This window comes from Copadichromis virginalis, linkage group LG20 (assembly GCF_057382275.1).
Source record: "Copadichromis virginalis isolate Kocher_CV1m ecotype Utaka linkage group LG20, C_Virginalis_male_GT1.1, whole genome shotgun sequence".
NCBI classification, from domain to species: Eukaryota; Metazoa; Chordata; class Actinopteri; order Cichliformes; family Cichlidae; genus Copadichromis; species Copadichromis virginalis.
This window is the reverse complement of record NC_140637.1, coordinates 10,512,542-10,534,109: the sequence shown is the minus strand read 5'-3', so window position 1 is coordinate 10,534,109 and position 21,568 is coordinate 10,512,542. Positions and strand designations below refer to the sequence as shown.

At 39.8% G+C, this 21,568-nt stretch overlaps 2 protein-coding genes across 2 annotated transcripts in view; both read right to left on the bottom strand.

Annotated features, from left to right (window-relative positions):
* gnb1a (guanine nucleotide binding protein (G protein), beta polypeptide 1a) overlaps positions 1-3,622 on the bottom strand; it is a 32,931-nt gene extending 29,309 nt beyond the window's left edge. The window contains exon 1 of the mRNA XM_085442752.1: positions 3,223-3,622. The gene's annotated coding sequence lies outside the window, so the exon portion shown is untranslated. The remainder of the gene's footprint in view (positions 1-3,222) is intronic.
* A 5,845-nt stretch (positions 3,623-9,467) lies between these two features.
* The window catches only part of cfap74 (cilia and flagella associated protein 74), a 54,129-nt gene continuing 42,028 nt past the window's right edge, over positions 9,468-21,568 (bottom strand). The window contains exons 28-40 of the mRNA XM_085443357.1: positions 20,946-21,080; positions 20,614-20,747; positions 18,251-18,385; positions 16,902-17,011; positions 16,742-16,797; positions 13,970-14,089; positions 13,668-13,823; positions 12,970-13,108; positions 12,417-12,571; positions 12,050-12,182; positions 10,304-10,440; positions 10,023-10,157; positions 9,468-9,712 (exon numbers count right to left, since the gene is read on the bottom strand). Of these exons, the coding sequence (XP_085299483.1) occupies positions 9,608-9,712; positions 10,023-10,157; positions 10,304-10,440; positions 12,050-12,182; positions 12,417-12,571; positions 12,970-13,108; positions 13,668-13,823; positions 13,970-14,089; positions 16,742-16,797; positions 16,902-17,011; positions 18,251-18,385; positions 20,614-20,747; positions 20,946-21,080 (1,650 nt within the window). The 3' untranslated portion in view covers positions 9,468-9,607. The remainder of the gene's footprint in view (positions 9,713-10,022; positions 10,158-10,303; positions 10,441-12,049; positions 12,183-12,416; positions 12,572-12,969; positions 13,109-13,667; positions 13,824-13,969; positions 14,090-16,741; positions 16,798-16,901; positions 17,012-18,250; positions 18,386-20,613; positions 20,748-20,945; positions 21,081-21,568) is intronic.

Sequence of the window (21,568 nt, the reverse complement as noted above, 5' to 3'; positions counted from 1 at the left end):
TAAACTGGATGACAATCCCCCCCCCACCCACCCACCCACCCAAATCCCAGGCCAACAGGATAATTATTCAGGTTTTAAACACATGGTCATTATCTTGTGGTGCTACTCACTCACAGCTAAGCTACTGACAAGCTACACTGTGCACAAACTCAGTCTCAAACAGACAATTCTGCAATTAATGCTTTTAGGCAGGCCTGTCGTATATGACTTGTTTCAAGGCAAAGTCATCAATAAAATGCTGGAGAAATTCATGCAGCTTTTTCTATTGCTTTCCAACAGGGCCAAAGAAAAACAGTGTTGGATATATTCAGGGTGCCAATATAGAGTGGGTCACATCCAGGTCATGTGAGCTGATTAACAATAAATAGAACAATGTTTTATGCTTGGTTTGATAACTGGATGCTTTTGGGCGTGCATACAGGTTGCGCTTAACCCAAAAGTGCTACAAATAAAACCTTAACTATTCACAGTATACTGTTCTGCATAAACTTCCTCTTTTATTTGTAGTTTATTACAGGTCTGGCCACAAGCCTAGAAAACCAGACCACTTCATACAAAAACAAATAATGCCATAGATTTCTCCCAAACTTAACTTCCATCAAATCAGTTGTGAGGTATGATGTGATTAGTATGAAGAGATTAGAACTGGAAGCTTTGGATCAGTGTTAAAATAAATCTAATTGTGACTAAGAAATGAATAGGCATGATTAAAAACAAATAGACAAAATGTGTCTGATATACAGGCACACAGAAACAGAATAAGTTTTGGAAATAAGCAGAATACCTGTTACTGCAACAATAACAAAATGTGAAAGAAATAACTTAAAAATCTAAAGAAGCCATTACATCTTTCTCTCTTTAAATTATGTAATCTGTTCTATCACATCCCTAAGCAGCTGTGAGGATTGAGAAGAAACATCCCATTCCCTAAGGTGTGGTTAAAAAATTCTAAAACGGAAAATAAGTATAATATTAAAATCTAAATAAAAAATACATTTCATATACAGTATTTAAAGATATAATGTAATTTTCAGATCCCCTGATGTTCAGGTTCACAGTCAAGATGTACAACACCCCTTCCCCACCATGTTGTCCTGTAAGTGAGGTGCACATACTGGATTAATCTGACCAGGAATGCTATGAGAATGAAAACGTTTTTAATGAAAATACATTCTGCACATTTTTAGAATGAGGATAATCAATGAGATCTAGCTTGCCAAGCCTAAACCCATCCGATGCTCGGCAGCTGCCTCTCTCTGTCTGAGAAAAAGCGGTGATGAAAAAGGCTTTGAACGCCATCTTGTTCATTGCAGCTGCTTGGGCCCTGAATACAGGAACCCATTCATTCGAGGAGGCGGAGGGAGGGGGCACACTGGCAAAATGAATTCATCTTTGTGAGCCATTAAAAACGGCTAGCTCTCTTAAGAAACACCACCAATTTTCCTAAAACGGTTGAAAATAGTCTACGTGCGGTCACGGATTTTTCTAATGCAGTATCTCAATACTGCTGGCCTCCAAAGTCCGTATAAGCGCCAGGCTTCATATAGCTCGTCTCGGTGCTGTCGGAGGCGCACAGCACAGCTTCCTGCGACAGCACGTCCAACCTCGCCGCTGAACCCACTTACGAAACATTTCCCGCCGCTAAATACAACTGTTCCAATTCATTTCTATCTTAACCCTCTACGACAGTGTGCCGACTGGGATATGCTGCTTCACCTTTGAGGAAGCATGCCCGTTTTCCGGGCTAGAGCTTGAGATACTATGGAGCGGCGCGGCCCGGCTGGGCACGGTTACTGTAGCTGCTAACAACTTGCACTGCAACGGAGCCGTGATTGAGATAAACAGATTGTCTAATTGGATCTCGTCAATCTTGTTTCCACGCCGTTAAAAGAAGAAGTCTAAAATCAACCTAACTGTGTTCAACCTAACTGACGCTGGGTTAACTCTCATGAAACTAAAATGGCTATGGCCACAATCAGATCCACAGCCGTGCCTGCCCTTTTCCTCGCGATCATACAGCGGCCCTATGGCTTGGTAATCGATGCAAATTCATATTACTTTAACGCGCTGAGCATTATAACGAAAGGCCAAGCTGAAGAACTGGGTGGCTGACTGTTGATTAAACGTGGAATTTGTTAACATATCTGTGCCATACAGTTTCCATCATCTCCGGCGGTTTAGTTTCGATTCACTCACATAAATGCTTTTAGTTCAACTACCCCGTTTTAACATAGCTTTGCAAGTAACTGTGTTTAATTTTTGTTACATTATGTAAATAACAGTAAACGTTGCCTCTAAAATACAACCAATGTGCTTAAAAATCATAAATCAGCAACAGCACCAGTGTTCAAATTCATTATGGATACAGGCATGTTGTCGTCGCTGCCATATTCGTAATTCACACACCCAGATGATCCATACCAGGCTGCAAACGTAGGCTGTGGCCACTGCTGGCTTACTTGTATGGACTGGCTAGGGAATAGTGGGGGTGGTAGTGATTCTGTTGGTGAAGTAGCCATTTTTAGACTCCCTTCGTTGTCAGTTTCATGATGCTACGAATTTGCAGTATGTGTAGTGGTAAATCCAAAATCTGCTCACGCCCGTTTCAGTTGTGTAAGTTTGAGAAGTAGCATTGTGTTTCTTCTTAAACAGCTGGCCAAGGGTTCATCAACAATAAACTGATAGTAGCAAGTGTGCCACCAATTAGCCTATCAGGTAATCCCAGGCTACCCTATAGAGGAAATATGTGGGGGGAAAGGGCCCTTTAAGAGATTAAAAATGCTGGTAACAACTGATAAATTTTACATCCCGATTGCTGAGGGAAAAATTGCTACTTAGAAGCAGGTTAACGCAGGTAGCTAATTTCTTCAACGAGAGCGAAAGATACCCGGACGTTGGAGAGGGGGTGCGGGCTAACTTAACGAGCTGTCACAATTCACCCTGCTAATTAAGGTTAGCATTGGCCATTAACTCCAACATTGCCGGACAAAGCCATTAGATATATATTATTTGGTTAAACGACACTTTGTTTGAGAAACTTAACCAGTGACCCCCACTCACCGTCTTGGCAGAAACGTCTAGCTAGCTGCAGCTAACTCTAACGAAGGAGCCACTCAACCCAGTTTAACCCTTTTCGTTCCCCGTCCCTGCTTGGCAGCTAGTGAACTGCAGACTTACTGTATTTCCTGAAGCGCATTTTCAAATATCAATACATTTCCTTACCCGCTTTCAATCAAGGGTATCCGTTGTTTATATCACATTGACTGGAAACAGCAAACTCTTGCCTCTCCTCTCTCCGCCCAGGCGCTCAGATTTAGCTTGTTTAGCCACCGAGGAGCGGCACTCCCCGAACCCAGTTTTTGACCCGCCGAGGGGGGAGACACACCGGCACAGAGGCGCAGAGACAAGACTGTGTTCACCCAGACAAGGCGTGTCAGAGTCCCGGTTTAACGTTCCTCCGTCTCAACACAAATTCCAACTCAAAGCAAAAAAATCCCTTCTCGTCTTTCCCACCGTCGTCGTCCCTCTTTTTCTTCCTTCACGCCAGGATCTCAGTCGCTTCTTCCTCCGGCCATCAAACAGCAGAGATGGGCGCGGTAACCCTGCATTCAGGTCTGGGAAACCCCACGTTACGGCAGCGTCACAACGCACGGCGGAGGGGTCGGCGACCACTTCAGATCAGGAAATGCTGCCATCTTTGGTATCTCCAACGTACCTAGAGGGAAGTTTACCTGCTAAAACACTGCTTTTAATTCTAAAACTCGATTAATGTGAAAACTTAAGATAAAATTGGAAAAGCGAATGAGAGTTTTCGAAACCAAGGCAAGGCTGAATAGTGATTTTCACCCTAAGAGAATGCAGCTGCTGAAAGGTACATGGAAAGTTGTGGGGCAACTAAAGAGTGTACATAAAGAGAAACGAAAGTACTTTGGAAAAAAGTAACATTTGAAAATGTCATAAAACAACAACAACATACATTTCGAGTGAATTTAAAACACTACAGTTGGAAGCAAAAGAGAAAGTTAACTAAAAGAAATGACTGAAAGATTAACCAGGCTTCAGATGATGTCTAAAGGGATTATTTTCTAAAAGCTATAAACAATACAAATAATCTTAGATTTATTGGCGAAAAAATGATGATTGAAAATTTATGTAATTACATATACCTTTCATAATAACTGATGTGTTGTTGAAGTAGAAAACAAAATATAGCATGATGGATATATAATGGCTAAAAGACCAGTTACACTTATAATAATAATGGATTGCATTTATACTTACTGGTCTTACTGGTAATAACGTAAATGCTAACTTAAGGCGATTAGGCATTAACAGCAATACAGCAGTGTTTATCTGGCAGGGCGAACAACCAACTACACGCCAGGCCATGCTTGTACCAGAGGATCTGTCACTTTGGAATACAAACTTGTACAGATTATTAGTTGCTTTATACTGAAAACTGACCACAAATTAATGGATACATTTTAGCAATAACATAAGTGACTATTGTATTCACTGCTATGTTGTTATACACAATGAGCAATGTAAAAAGTTCAAATAAATGTGCCCCTGGCATTTTATTAGACCGGATGCATATCCAAAAGTGTCATGTATTTGCAATATGAAAATGTTATCAAATTCCATTGAAATCTGACCTTCATGCCAGTAAAGCAGCTAGTGTTTCGAATGAACAACACGCTTTCATTTGCAATCCAAAACAGGCAAATGTTATGTTTACTTTCCTGCTAGCGTGCGTGACTAAGTACATATCACGATTTTGCTACACCAACATCTGATGTTTATATATGTTTAACATGTACATTTGACCCTGTATTTTTTTGTGTGTTTAACAAAAACTAAGTATCAAGTAATATGTTCTCTTCTGCTGATCTATCAGTAATGTCTTATGGTTAGTATAAGCTGGTCCTGGAAAAAATCTTGTTGACAAATTATATTCTCTGGGTATTAACTTCACCACAATTATATAAACTGAAATCATTGGGGGTTTGCTTTCTGCTCAGTGCTTATGGGTGGGCCATCACTGCAGCACAGAGATGACTTGATCGTTATCACCAGTAGTCTAGGTAGAGTGCTCAGAAGAGGGGGTTAATGCTCAGCGGGTTAAGGCGTTACTTGGAGACGTGGAACACTTTGTCGTCCTCTGAGACAACAAAGTGTGCACGGGCTCGGTCCGACAGGGGAAGACAACAGCTACTGTTACTTGGCTTGTAAGAGAAATGTTCCCTAGAGAGAGCTACTCTCTCTGTTTGTGCCAGATCTGTTTAGTGCTGTCTTTTCAAATGCACATTAAGTTCAGTTTAAATTCAGTTTAATTAAAATGTGAGCTGGACAAATGTGTGCATGTGTCACATTCATTCTGAAACACTGATGTATACTTTTACATAAAAACAGACTCTTTTGTATGAATGAGCTGATGGAGTTAGAAATGTTATAAGAATAGTTGTGTCTATTAAAAAAATCAGTAAATATGCTCTTTAAAAATGTGAATTTCCACTAGTGTGTGTATTTGATTCCATCTCACTTTTGTAAACCCTAAAACCTGTGGTGGCGGGACAGGCCTGCTGTTCTGTGTGTACACTTTCTGCTCTCTGAGCACACATTAATTTCACAATTTCACCAAAGTAACCATGCAGTATTGTATAGAGATGTGATTTAAAACCCACCAAAAGCTTTCCTTCAAGTTCATAGGTGTACAAAAGGGCGATATTGGTATTAATTGTTATCTTAAGGTTATGGATTTGATATCTTCATTTAGATTTCTTTTTATGTAATAAAACGCATTGGCAAAGAGGACTGTCTGTCAGGTAGTGTTCAGGGTGTGGGATTTCACTGGGACTCATCTACCCAAGTTAATGCTGCTGAGATTTAGTTGCCCCTGGATACACCCCTGCCTGTCTCTGCATATATGTGTTGTGAAGCTTCTTTAGTAGTGCTTCAGAGCACCCAGGGGAGAAAGCTTATTGTCTGCATTCAGCCTTTTGATGAGGCGAACAGTCCAAAGCTGGATGTGCTTTCTGTTTCAAAACTAATTCTAATTTAATTGGGATAAATTGGACATGGTAAACAGTGCTGATAAGTGCAAGGATTGACAAATAATAGACATTTTAGTGTATTATGAAGGCATGAATTTGCCTTTAAAGCCCATTAGAAACACTTGTTAAAGTGGTTACAAATAACTTCTGTGGTGTTTTAATGTAGTCTAAATTGTAATTAAGGACAGAGTGATCTGTCCTGCTTCTGATTTGATTAAAAACAAAAAGTCACATTCATTAACAGACAAAGAGGGACACATGAACTCCACCCGTTAGCAGAGCAGGGACTGTAAGTAGCACTATCCCACAGTATTAACAAGAGATCATAGGAGAAATCAGATTAGAAAAAGAGGCAAAATAACAACACAAATATTGCCTAATATGATCTCATGCATTTCATAAAACGGGTGACATTACATGAGGCTAAGCTCATAATGACCTTGCTTTTTATAGGCAGGTTGGGGTACAGTAATCTGATTTAGCATAATCTCTTACAATCTCTGATAAATGCTTACAGCATGTATCTCTCAGAGAGGGCAAATCCTATTGGTCCACTGTGAGGCATTACTGACATCTGCTGTTCACATACAAAGGGCCTGCACTTCACACTGTACAACATCCTGTGTAGTTTATCAAGAGAGAGCTTGACTTGACTGTAACAGAGCAACTGACCGATGTGAGTGTTGATTATTCATACTGCACTGAGCCCGTTTACCTGCGTCTCAACTAGCACTGATTTTGAAATCCCATGGATGCATACAGTAAGTGTTCGTGTATATTTCACAAATGAAGTCTGTGAAGTCTAAAGTGGAGAAAATGTTTGCAGGGTTTGTGCGATCTACTAGCCTAGCCGCAGGACAAACCAGGCACCTGCTATGGATTAGGTCTGAAATATACACAGCATTTAATAATTAAAGAATCGGTGAGCAAATCATAGCTAGTGCACTAATATCAACACTGATATTATTACTTGTGTGCTCAGGCACGGCATTCACCCGCACAAAGACACATATTACTATTAAGATGGATAATTACTTGGACAATTTCCAAAAAATAATGAATGAACGGTTAAAATATCTGGCTACAAGTATTTGATACACTGTTGGTGGATAAATGTTTAAAACACATTGCCAAAGAGCCGACTTAAACATTGACAATTTAACTGCATGAAGATGTTATTGTATTAGAAGAGCTGGTGGGAGTTGGTGCTCTGCAGTAAATCAAACCTGTAATCTGATCGTCTTTGACTGACCAGCCATCCTGATGCAAAATGAGTTTACTTGCTCTTCCTCTTCCAGAAAATAGAACCGCCTGTCATTAAGTTTAAAGTTGGTCGAAGATTCAGGTTTTCTTCGGTCTACATTCTTTTTTATCATGACATGTTTTAATTTTGTGCCTCAAAATTGACAAAACCCACCATCTAATATATTTATATTTGATATTCTGTTGCATATATAAATATCTGCGCCCTTTGCAGCTATTACAGCTTCAATTTTTTTGGGAAGGCTTTCCACAAGGTTTAATTGATCCTAAAGGTGATCTGTGGGGTTGGGTGAAGGCCAGTCAAGTACTTCCACACCAAACTCGCTCATCCATGTCTTCATGGACCATGCTTTTGTGCACTGGTGCACAGCCATGTTGGAACAGGAAGGGCCATCCCCAAACTGTTACCGCAAAGTTGTGCGGTAACAGTAGCAACAAATGTCTTGGTGTGGTGATATAAGGCAGGAGCTGATCAGTCATGAAATCACATTCTGTGTGTACTGCTTTTGAGCTACTCTGAAGGCCACATTAAGTTTGGAGGTCTGTACTGACTGACTGCAGAAAGCTGACGATCTTTGCACACTATGAGCCTCAGTATCCACTGACCCCACTACCAATTCATGGCTGAGATGGTGTTCTCAATCACTTCCACGTTGTTATGATACCACTAAAAGTTGATTGTGGAATATTTAATATCGAGGAAATTTCATGACTGGATAGGATGCAGCACAGGCAGCATCCTATCAGTGTCATCATGCTGGAGTTCACTGAGCTCCTGAGAGTGACTGATTCTTTCACCAATGTTTGTAGAAGCAGTCTGCATGTCTGGGTGCTTGATTTTATACACCTGTGACCATAGAGCACCTGAACTCAATGATTTGGATGATTGAGAGAACACTTTTCATCATATCGTGTATTTTTGGATTGATGCCTCTATATACACTTGGCAAATAATAGCAATGCTACATTCACTTTTATTGTTACAACCACTGTTAATCAGTTAACTCTTCAAGTACTGTTCACATGCCCAGTTCTTAGTATCATTTTCATCCTATTTTATCATTCATATGTATTAATGTGTGCCCATTTAGATCCACTTTCCCTAATATGCTCCTTGTGTGACCTCGGTGTGAACTTGGCCTCCTTTCACTTCATGGGTGTAATACCAGCAGTGTTACTGAACATCTGCTGGCTTACATCTGCTGACACACCCTTTACCATGTTGGTTTTAACACAGCTGCTTACTTCGTGTTACATACACCCCCTAGTGGTGAAAACAGGTGTACACTCAGGTGTAAAGCAATCGTTTAGATACAGTATATCTCTGCAACATTTTATGCTCTATTGCACTTTGTTTTTGATAGGTTTGCTTCCATGTTATATTAAGGAGAATTTCAGTTGTAGCTGTCCAGGACAAAGATACACGGGGCTGTAACTTGTAATGTTGTTGCTGTGGTACTCTACACAGGAAAAAATACACATAACAGAAAAAGCAAACGCAAGTGGACAAAAAAACTTTCCCTCATACAGATATTATTCTCTCAAATATATACTGTACATCTGGAATGTCCATATTTACATTGATGTAGTATAATCAGACGAAAAAGTTAAAGTTTTCAAAACAACTCCTGTTCCTTTTTTGATTGTTAGCTTGTCTGTCAAAATTAGTCATGAAATGTGAGTAAAAAATACAACCTTAAATATTATATTAGATATTCTGTAATTTTCTGTATAGACAGGAGTTTACGACTGAAAGGTGCCAAGGGTCACAAGTCTTGTGGTTGTTCAGATGTAGTTTTGCAAAGCTAAGCTGTGCTAATAAATAATGAATATGTGTGAAGTACAATGTGTCATCTGCTGTTTGTACTTACCCCATTTTAAGACCTACTAAGAAACAGATGATTATTAATATGCTCTAATATGTAAAACCTTGGAAGAGGGCGGTGTACCTTCTTTTTTATGTCTATATTTTATTAGACGTTCTATTTTTGGAAGTTATATGAGATTCTTAACACAAAAACTTAACAAAAAACTGAGAACTGTGTTTTTATTTTCTAATATGACAACATTTGAAAGTGGAAATTGCAATAATCTAGTCAATACTGGTTCAGTCCTCTACATCCATTTCAACGCAAAATGAAATCGCTCAAGTTAATGTTCAAACAAAACCTTTAATGATCTCATTATTTGTTAATGCTGGCTCTGCACACACACAGAATATGTGTATTTGTGGTTAGTCAGAGTATGTGTGAGCAGAATTCCTGCTGGCCATCATCCAAGTCCTTTAGAGGTCAATCGGCGGTCGTGGAGACCAAAGCCATCAGGGTGACTCTGTAAACATTCATCCTGTCGCCCTTTAAAGTGAGAGGCACGCACATCTGCACCACCTCATAAGGCTGAAACACACAGACGTAAACATGTTGTCAGACAGTATATACATACAAGTATATACACGTGTTTCACACAGGAAGACATTTTAAACCTAATTCTGCTGAAAGTCTTAAATAACACTTTTTTCTCGTGCTGAAATCAACAATATTCCCTCCACATTTTGGAACCCATTTTTCACAACCATGCTTTAACTTTGCTGTACTATTCAACTACATATTGAGTTCCTTGGAAGTGAACTTTTATGACTTTTTTTTGTGATCAACAGCAACACAGATCACCAAAGACAACCAAAGACCAAAATCAGCACTTCCTTACACTGTATCCAGTGTGGGGTGTCCATGTGATCCTGATGGCGCGTCGCTGGCCTGTGTCCACATTGCCTTTGCTCGGCTCCACATTAAAGCCCTGCTGCTGCAGGGATGCCACATTATCCCAGTAAAACTCACCACCCTGGTAAAAACAGAAATGTCTCTTTAAACCATGATAGTGAATGCTGTGCTAATGTAAATTCAATCCCCGTGTTAAACAATGAAACCTGTGGCAGCAGTCGGTTTTGTTTCTGAAAGCTTCAGGATGCTTGAACATCAGCACGTTACCTTCTTACTGGTTTGTGTGGAGCGGATACAGCCCACTTGCAGCTCCCTGACTGCAGGCGTGATGGCACCCGAGCTACACCTGGCCTTCAGGGTCACCAACACAGGAATGGTGGGGCTCTCCGTCACCTCTGACTCTGCTAAAGAGAGGCATTTTGGAGGCTTTAGTTCTTTAACTACAAGTCATGGATTTTCTTACATCTCTTTAATGATCATACAACCATCAGGGAGAATTAACTCATAAACCTTTCTGTCTTGAATCACCTCTGTGTGGTTAAAAAAAACTAAACAAAATTAAAGTTTTGCATATCTGGACTTAAATCAGGTTGAGGTTGAGATCCTTTGGTATGAACTTAAACAAGCCGCTCATGCTGAAAAACCCTCCAATAAAAGTTCCTCCACAGCGATGTATAAGATACACTATCAGTTGTCACAAACACTTGATTGGAGTTCTTGCTGCTAAAGGTGGCACAACCAATTATAAGGTTTAGGGGGCAATTACTTTTTTTTTTTACACAAGGCCAGGTATGATTGGATAAAATGTTTCCCTAAATCATTGTTTAAAAACTGCATTTTGTATTTACTCAGGTTATCTTTGACTGATGCTGAAATCAATCTGTGACATTTAAGTGTGACAAATATGCAAAAAGCGAAGAAACCACACTGCAAGTTCACACACTTTTGGCACATACTGTATTTCTGCTGCACAGAAAGATGACAAAATGTAAAATATAAAACCTCTTGCACTCTTTAAAAAGTAAAAACATGCTGTGTGAGCGTGCTCGCATTATTCCCATTTTATATTCTTTACATTGGCTCCCAATAGATTTTAGAATTCGCTTTAAAATTCTTGTTTCAACATATAGAGCACTAAATGGCCAGGCCCCAGATTATTTATCCAAGCTTCTTATAAAATACACAGCTGCTCGTTGTCTTCGCTCACAGGCTCAGAGTTTGTTCGTTGTTCCCCGTACAGGACTGAAGACGAGAGGGGACAGAGCCTTTCAGTCTGTGGCACCACGGCTGTGGAACAGTTTACCTCCACAACTACGTTTGGTTGACTCTGTGGAATCCTTTAAAAAGCAGTTAAAAACTTTATTGTTTAAACTGGCCTTCTGTTAATCAACACTTTTGAATTGCTTTGAATTTGCATTGTTTATATTGTCTATTTTATTACTTAATGTTTTCTTTATTTTAATCTTTGTGTACAGCACTTTGTGACTGCCTGTCTACGAAAAGTGCTTAACAAATAAACCTTACTTACTTACTTGAAAAGAAGAAAAAAAAAGAAAGAAAACAAATAGCATATGTGTGAAAATTATTTAAACACATAGCTGGAAACGATGAAACTGTATAAATTACACCATGGCAAATTGCTACTTCCTTATTCAAGACATTTAGAATATGCACATTTCATCAAGTCAATTTTTGCTCAGTGTCAGTGAGAGGCGTTCAGAATGCACCAACACCTCTTGGACTCAGTACAGTTTACTACTACCTCACTGAGGAGGTGCAACTATTTCACACGTGGATTCGGTGGTAAAATATGATCTGACTGCTGGTGACAAGCGCACGGGCTGTCAGCAAGCTATGATTAGCATAAATTACTTCATCACATACGCTGGCCTTGCTCGCGTAAATCATAAAAAGTGTATGCAAGATATTAGTCATCTTTACAGTGTCAGTGTAAGATTTTCCCAGTATTTAAGAGCATATTGGAGAGAAAACAGTGAAATTGAATCATGCCACCTGTGAGCTGAGGTTCACTGGTTATGACTGGAGGGAGCAGGGATTCAACAGGCACTGTCAGCGGATCTCCGCCACACAGATACATGCTATGTGAAGAGGCTGCACCCTTCAGCTCCATCACACACACTTTACTCTGAGAGACAGAAATGGCACAGGGTTAAGGTTGTTATATCATCAAGACCAGAGAGGACGTCCAGGCTGCAGTAAGGACATCTAAATAACATGAATGCATTAGGAACAGTGTTTTAACCTTGGCCATGCGATCAGTTTTTATAAGCAGTGATTGAGGACAAGGACAGGGTGAGAGCACGCATGCATTCACAGCTGAAAGAGCGTGTAAATCTGTACACGTGTGCGCCCCTCTGACCTTATTCATGAGCTCTATGGTGAGTTTGTCAGAGTAGTTGACAGACGGGTGGTCAGGCTGAAAGGTGACCGTGAATTCTTGGCTCTGCCCTGGAGGAATGCTGCCCTCTACTGGCACCACACTGAACACACTCAACCCACTGTAGTTCTGAGTCCCTGCACAAGCCAGAAAACACGTTGCTAGGTCAGTATGAAAGAATTGAACTGTTGGAGCACATTACCCTCCTGTTTTTTTTAAGCAAATATTCTGACATTTACAGCATTATTACAGTTTCAGATGTGTTTGTCTGTCAGTGGGATTATGCAAAAACTGCTAGTTTTAATTTATGAAACTGTGGAAATTTAAACTATTGGGCTATTTGGTGCACATTTGTGCTCTCTTATACAATATTTCTAGTAGGTAATACTGTATTAAAGTCAAGTTAAGGTCAAGTTTAGTAGTATGTGTAGTCAAATACTACAAAAACGTCTACGTGAGCAGTGAAATACGGACAAAGTGTTAAAAATACAAGCTGCAATCTGTTTTCCCTTCTGGAGCTCCAAACAAATCTTACCCACAGCAGGGTGGACATGGGAGTTTGCATATTCTTCTAGCAGAAAGGCCACCCGGTCAGCTCCACCCTGAGGTCTGAAGGGAGAGAGACTAGCGAGCATCACCCTGAAGCTCACTGCCACCGCTGAGCTGTTCTGCAACTGCAGGGAGAACGAGATTTAATGCCAGTGACCGAGGCTGTTTTTCCCTCATTACTCTGTAGTCTAAAAATATCTTGCATGGTGCTGCCTTTGTTTTTCTTAATGGTGACGTGATGATGAAAATGAAATAGTCCAACAAATACGGGAACAATCTGAGAGGAAGTGAAGTGCAAAGAAGGGATGGGAGACCAGGAGAAAAAGGAGGTAGAGGAGGGTTAAGGAGAGATCTATATGGAACGACCCATTTGAAAGAGAAATAGCTTTAGCTGTGAGTGTTTTCATATGGCTCAGAGTTATACTAACGCATCCATGACTATAACCATAAAACCTGTGAGTCTCCTCACTATGATTAACACATGAAAATGGCCCCTTTTACCATTTTTACTCGTTCCACTTAGTGTTTACATGAATCATAAAATATGTTTAAGTTAATGTACTTAAATAAAATTACATCAAAGTTAACCAAGTGAGTTTTTTTCAGTCCACTAAGAAATTAGTATTCAAAAGTAACTAGCGACAGTTTTTTGTTTTTTTTTTGTTCGTATTAACTTTCACACACCTTCACGACTTGTGAGGCAGTCTCCTTCTCCAGCACATAGCCAAAGTCAAGAACATCTCCATTGTGGGAGGAGGTGACAGCAGGGACTATTCCCTCCCCGAGAAGAGTAATTTCCAGGGTCATTTTCTGGCACCGCACCTCCAGCATGTCACAGCACTGGAACAGTACAGGTTAGATGAGTGTGTTCATCATTATACTTGATTAATTTTACATAAACAGGTACAAAGAAGACTCAGTGTATTAACACAGATGGTCGGCTTGTCACTCAAAGCTAAATTATAATATTTACATAGTTAACCCACCTTTTTTTCCAAAGTTGGACTGAAGGCGAGAATCAGAGTGTGTTTTTCTCCAGGTCTTATGGATCTAAGAGCATTGAGCAGGGAAAAGGGACTGTACATGTCCAACACCGACGAGCTCAGCTTATAAAGGGTTAAAGAAAAGCTACGGTGAATATTATAGTAGTAGAAGCAGTGCATTGATTTTGTTTTTTGTAATCTTTGATTTGTGGACATGAAAGTAAAACATGTAAAGAGCTGCCATTCATAAGGTGAAGTGGATTAAATGTCCAGGTACATCTGAAATGATGGAATAATCTCAGGTTTCACTGTAGAGTGTTGGTGGTGAAGTATTTACATACAGTGGGGCAAAAAAGTATTTAGTCAGCCACCGATTGTGCAAGTTCCCCCACCTAAAATGATGACAGAGGTCAGTAATTTGCACCAGAGGTACACTTCAACTGTGAGAGACAGAATGTGAAAAAAAAAAAATCCATGAATCCACATGGTAGGATTTGTAAAGAATTTATTCGTAAATCAGGGTGGAAAATAAGTATTTGGTCAATAACAAAAATACAACTCAATACTTTGTAACATAACCTTTGTTGGCAATAACAGAGGTCAAACGTTTACTATAGGTCTTTACCAGGTTTGCACACACAGTAGCTGGTATTTTGGCCCATTCCTCCATGCAGATCTTCTCGAGAGCAGTGATGTTTTGGGGCTGTCGCCGAGCAACACGGACTTTCAACTCCCGCCACAGATTTTCTATGGGGTTGAGGTCTGGAGACTGGCTAGGCCACTCCAGGACTTTCAAATGCTTCTTACGGAGCCACTCCTTTGTTTCCCAGGCGGTGTGTTTTGGATCATTGTCATGTTGGAAGACCCAGCCTCGTTTCATTTTCAAAAGTTCTCACTGATGGAAGGAGGTTTTGGCTCAAAATCTCACGATACATGGCCCCATTCATTCTGTCCTTAACACGGATCAGTCGTCCTGTCCCCTTGGCAGAAAAACAGCCCCATAGCATGATGTTTCCACCCCCATGCTTCACAGTAGGTATGGTGTTCTTGGGATGCAACTCAGTATTCTTCTTCCTCCAAACACGACGAGTTGAGTTTATACCAAAAAGTTCTACTTTGGTTTCATCTGACCACATGACATTCTCCCAATCCTCTGCTGTATCATCCATGTGCTCTCTGGCAAACTTCAAACGGGCCTGGACATGCACTGGCTTCAGCAGCGGAACACGTCTGGCACTGCGGGATTTGATTCCCTGCCGTTGTAGTGTGTTACTGATGGTGACCTTTGTTACTTTGGTCCCAGCTCTCTGCAGGTCATTCACCAGGTCCCCCCGTGTGGTTCTGGGATCTTTGCTCACCGTTCTCATGATCATTTTGACCCCACGGGATGAGATCTTGCGTGGAGCCCCAGATCGAGGGAGATTATCAGTGGTCTTGTATGTCTTCCATTTTCTGATGATTGCTCCCACAGTTGATTTTTTCACACCAAGCTGCTTGCCTATTGTAGATTCACTCTTCCCAGTCTGGTGCAGGTCTACAATACTTTTCCTGGTGTCCTTCAAAAGCTCTTTGGTCTTGGCCATGGCAGAGTTTGGAGTCTGACTGTTTGAGGCTGTGGACAGGTGTCTTTTATACAGATAATGAGTTCAAACAGGTGCCATTCATACAGGTAACGAGTGGGGGACAGAAAAGCTTCTTACAGAGGACGTTACAGGTCTGTGAGAGCCAGAGATTTTCCTTGTTTGAGGTGACCAAATACTTATTTTCCACCCTGATTTACGAATAAATTCTTTACAAATCCTACCATGTGGATTCATGGATTTTTTTTTTCACATTCTGTCTCTCACAGTTGAAGTGTACCTCTGGTGCAAATTACTGACCTCTGTCATCATTTTAAGTGGGGGAACTTGCACAATCGGTGGCTGACTAAATACTTTTTTGCCCCACTGTAATCTGTGCTATCGGTGGTGATCCATTTGAACACATAACATCTTTTTCTTCAACTTGTTGTTGTTCACATGTCATCCCTGATAGGACTTTTCCAGATTTTTGCAATTTCTTTTTTATTTAGCATGAGCTAAATAAGATCTGTTTGTCTCTGGCAGAAAGTAGAGACAAACAGAAATTATGGTGAAACTAAGACAGGAAATGAAGTGAAACAAAAGCCCCAAAGCCAGACTAGAAATGTGGATGTTGAGATTAATAGTTAGCATCTTCAACCCCAGAGACACACCAACAGCCTGCTTCCATCCTAATGCAATGATGGTGAACAGAATTTAATTTATGATGCTGCTGGCAAATGTCACAGTGCGCACTATAAATAGTTTTCTCCAAACCACAGTCTATAAACCTTGTAATCAGTGCGATACCATGGTGTCTGAGAGTTTGAGAGATGGGCCATGAAATGCACCTTTCTCCAGATTTTGATATCCTCAAATCACCACCTGTCTGTGATGATAAATTCTTCTGGAGATAACAAAGAAAATGTGCTTTATTTGTCTAATTTGGGTGACCTGACTCTTTCATGCACAATTATTTAGTTCTGAAAGTCAAAATGGAACTTTAACACCAAATATCTGAATTCTGCTGTGTATAAAGCAACACAGTGTGCACATAATACACATTACTGAAAAATCCTTCACACAGATAAATTCAGAAAAGGGAAAAAAACCACATACATATGTATTATGAATATCATGAGTATCACAAATGTTTAAAGCTGTCAGCAAGGTAATTAATAGTTTTGTAAAAAACAAAAAGAAAAAGAAAGGATACATCCAAAGATTCCTGTGAAATGTTCTGAACTGTAAACCTTTTAATCACTCTTTCTCCTACAAATGGAAGACACAAATACAACAAGGTAGATAAGAATAAAAATCCAGCATTATTTAAGCGTTTTTAATATAACTATACATTTTTTTTATAAACGACTCACCCACTGTCACCTGATGGAAGTTTATGATATTGCAGCCATTGTTGGATATCACCACTAGAGGGGGTTGTACAGCAGGACACTGAAGCTTCAAGTAGAGCGTATTGAAGGGACTGAGGAGGTAAAGGACATCTGATGAATGCAGATCCATATATGTTGTTGTTGTTGTTTTTTTTTTAATTAAAATGAAGCTTAAATGACATAAGAGATGTAGAAGTGTAATATGATCTTCACCATAGAAGCTGAATACCTTCTTGTAATATAATTATTCTAGCACAAAACCAACCTAGAAAACTGAGATGGGGCCATTAACAAACTTTTTTTTAGTGGAGTATTAACTTTTTTGAAATGCACCTTTTTTGAACTATTTCTGAGATTTATACCAGCTAAAGAAATCTTCTATTTCTTGGACATACATGCTCCCTTAATAGACTATTAAAACTCTAGAGGCATTTAGTTACGCACACTTATTTGTATAAAAAGAAAAGTGGTAAATGCTCCACAGGTCAACAACCACATTTTGTCAGGTCTTGTGCTTGAAGTCAGATGTCAAATAATTTTGGTTATTCAACTTATCAAAAACTCCACATGGAAACACAGTTCTCTCAAGGTAATGTCACTGTCACAGAAATAGGAAGAAACAGAGGTAAACTGGGAGCCTAACTGTTGTTATGGTTGTCATTTTAAGCAGTCAGGTGGGGGGAGCAGAATCAAACCCCTCACAACACAAAAAATAAGTGACAACAAACTTGACAAATATTAAATCAGAGACACTACGAAACGAGGGCTGGTGTTGACGTTTAATATTGTGGGTAGCTTAAAAAGTGTTCCTTATATGCAATAGCCAGTTGTATATAGAAGGTTTGTTGATAATACAAAATAAGGTATGAATCTAATACCAAGTAAAATACCGGGGTCAGGATTGCTGATACCAACACAGATACTGATACTTTTAACCTATAAAGGCAAATTATATAGTGGAGACCAGTGTGTGATGATGTATGAGACCAATCATCATCAATCTGCAAATTTTTTAATGACCACTAAATAATTTTTTCTTTCCACAATAAATGGTTAATACAAATAAACACAACTTTAAACATTTTCATGCATTTTGAAACTAGGTTTTTGAAGAGGTGGTATGTCATTTAATTAGAAAAAAACAACACATAAGACATTTCAGTGGGCTACATACTGAACTTACAGGATAAAAACAAAGAATCGATCCTATTGCACTAGTATTAATCTGATATCTATATTTGGATGGATCTGCCCACCTCTACATGACAAAAACCTAACATGACGGGGCCTACAGTGTGCTGTACACGTGTATATGGAAGCTGATTATTGACCTCCATGCTGGCTGGACTAGTTTGTCGTCCTCTGGAGGGTCTCCATCTGACACAAAGCAGGGAATGGTGTACTCTCTATAACGTTTCCTGAAGGAGTATAGTAGAGAGGCCTTGGCCTCCTCGTACCAACTTGACCTTAAAAGGAAAAGAGTAACAATTAAACATATAAAAAGACTCCTTGTTGCGAGCACTTTTTTTGTACAATTCCAACAAACCTTAAAGTCAATAGTTGGTATGCCCTCGTTTATTCTTGAACACAGCCTGAACTCTCTTAGAAAACCTTGTAGTTTATTTAAGTATCTTCAGGAATAGTTCTCCAGGCTTGAAGGAGATTCAACATCAGTGACACTAACTCAATATTTTCCATCTGGTCAAAAACTCGTCGTCCTCCCTGCAAGACTGACCGGGCTGTTGACCACAGTGTGCTGGCCCACCTGGCTAGATCAACTAAGCCTACTGTCAGGCATGGTAACTCCAGCATCAAGTTTGGTCTATTAAACATCCGCTCTCTCCCTGGTAAGGGACATCTCGTCCATGATCTCCTCTGTGATCGTAAGTTGGACTTTCTTTGCTTGACTGAAACATGGCAACAGCCCAATGACTTTGTTTCTCTCAATGACTCCACTCCGTCTGAGTTTGTTTACACCTGTCAACCTCGCATCTCGGGGAGGGGCGGAGGTCTCGCGATAATTCACCGGAAGCACTGGGAATTACTCCCTGTCTCTGCCCCTCCCTCCCATTCATTTGAATACATTGCACTACAGCTCCCTGGATCTACCCCCACCATCATATGTACTGTTTATCGGCCACCTAAGCCAAATAAGGAGTTTTTAAATGAATTTTCTGCTCTTCTCACTCATTTCTCTGTACTTTCTCCAAATCTGATCATTGCTGGTGACTTCAATATTCATGTGGACAATGATAAAATCCCTCTTTTCAGAGATTTTACCTCCTGCCTGGAAAGTTTTGGGCTTCTACAGTACATAGAATTTCCTACCCATTCTAAAGGTCATATCCTGGATTTGGTCTGTTGTTCTGGCATTACCCCCACCCATTGTAAAGCCACATTGTTTCCCCAGTCTGATCATATGTTTATTTCTTTTGATGCAAACATAACCGCTTCCAAAACCTGTATCTCTCGTAATATCACTTTTAGGAAAATTAGTAATATCAACCCAGCTGTTTTTTCATCTGCCGTCCATGACCACCTTCCATCTATCCACAGCTCCTCAACCCCTCTGAAAGGTGCCCTCAAATAAAATGCATTATTATTATTATTATTATTATTATTATTATTATTCTTCTTTGGATGTTGGCTGCTTTTTGTTCTGTTCTCTGTCAAGATCATTTCACACTGCTTGAGGTCTGGGCTCTGGGGAGACCAATCCATGACTGATAATGTTATATTGTGTGTTTTTCTATCTGTGTATCCTTTTACTCCATTGGCAGCGTGTTTTTGACAAGAGCTCAAACATCACAGACTAAAATGCAGCCCCAAACCATGACGGAGCCTCCACCATGTTTTACAGATGGCTGTAGACACTTACTGTTGTACTGCTCTCCTGTTGTCCTTCATATATACTGATGAATATTTGGACTAAAAATTTAAAATTTGGATTTATCACTCCATATGATCTGTTGCCCCTGATTCTCAGTGCAGTTCTTGTGCAACCTATTCCCCCTGTTTCCCTCCCTTAAGAATGACATCTTGACAGCGGACCTTCCACTGAGACCATTTTTGATGAGGTTTGGGTGAACAATAGACGAATCAGCTGAAGGGCCAGATGCATCTCTCAAAGTGCCTAAAGATAGAATTTAAAACTAATCCTTTGTGTAGACACAACAATGGTTCAGTGGCTTTTTTATCCTTGAATGATTCATAAGTCAGTGTTAAGTGGCTTAACAAACACAAGTGCATTCCTTTGGACTGGACAGAAAATGAGTGAATAACCAACCAAAGTCTGTAGACAACCTTTGAAAGACCTTCATAAAGCCTGGAGAACTACTGCTCAAGTCCACTTTAAAAAATTACAAGAAATTCTGACTCCTTGTAAGGAAATGATGGGTGGTTCATGAATTTTGTAAATGAATATATTTTGTGATCACCGTGAATGAAAAGAAATGGGAATGCTGCTGAAATCAATTAGTCACTGGAATAAGAAGAAAAAACCAACAACAACAAAAAGAAAAAGAAAAAGAAAAGCTTTGTTAGTAGTTGATATTCTAGTGTTGTTGGATCTCAGAAGGTATTAATTAGATTTAGCCTTTTGAAAGGAAGTGCAATTAGAGAAACATTTTTTATTTGCAGTCCAGCAAACTGGATCTGTTTGATTAGATTGAGTAAATAATCTGTAGAAACCTACCCTGGTACTATGTTGCCAGGATCTGGTGATTCACTTTGCTTTCCTTTCTCTGCTTCATTGGACACCTTGCTGTTTTTTGGATTCACTGACGCCTTTTTCCCCTTACTAGGTTCCAGTGGGATCTCCAGTTTTGCCTTACAATGCACATGAACATGAGTGATGGGTTCATACTAAGGTAGATGACTGAAGGGACTACATCTTACAAAAAAAATGTTCTGTGTGATTATGAAAGTAAAAAAAAAACCATTTAGTCACTTAAGATGTGTTCACATTTAAAAACCCTGGCACAAGCGGACAGTGGCTGGAGTGGGAAGGTGGGTGTGAAGCTGTACCTCCTGTTCAGCGAGTCTGTTTCCCTCGAGCTCACTCTCATAGAGCAACTTGGCTCGATGAAGACGACGGAGCGCCTCTTCTTTGATCTCCTGGTCCAACAGTCTGGGTTTGAACGTTACCTGGACAAGACATCTCTGGGGTAGAGGAGAGACGGTAATATGTCTGAAATTGCTCAGATTTAGAGGATAACACGGGATATTTCTGTGTGTTTCTTTCACGCTACAGTGTTCCTACACCATATCACTTTTTAACTTCAAACCTCTGCTTCATATTAAGGTTGAAATTAGCTTTCAGCAGTGTCCTGTTTTGGGGTTACTGGTTTGTAACAATTCAAGCGGACTGATATATTACCCTGGATCTCTGTGCCTTCTAGCACTTGTGAAGTTGTCACTGTAAATATATTATTCTTAATATCTTGCTTGGAAAATAAAGTTTAAATAAAAAAAATACTGGAGTCTGGAGGTAAGTGGTCATCTGGAAAATAAGACTTAAAATTAGACTGTCAGAACCAATAGAAATGATTTTCATTGAGCTTTTTTCCCCCATTTATATCTATAAATAGTGCTTGTTCACTTCCATCAGGTGTCCAGCAGAGAGCATCATTACACTTATAATTCCCTCT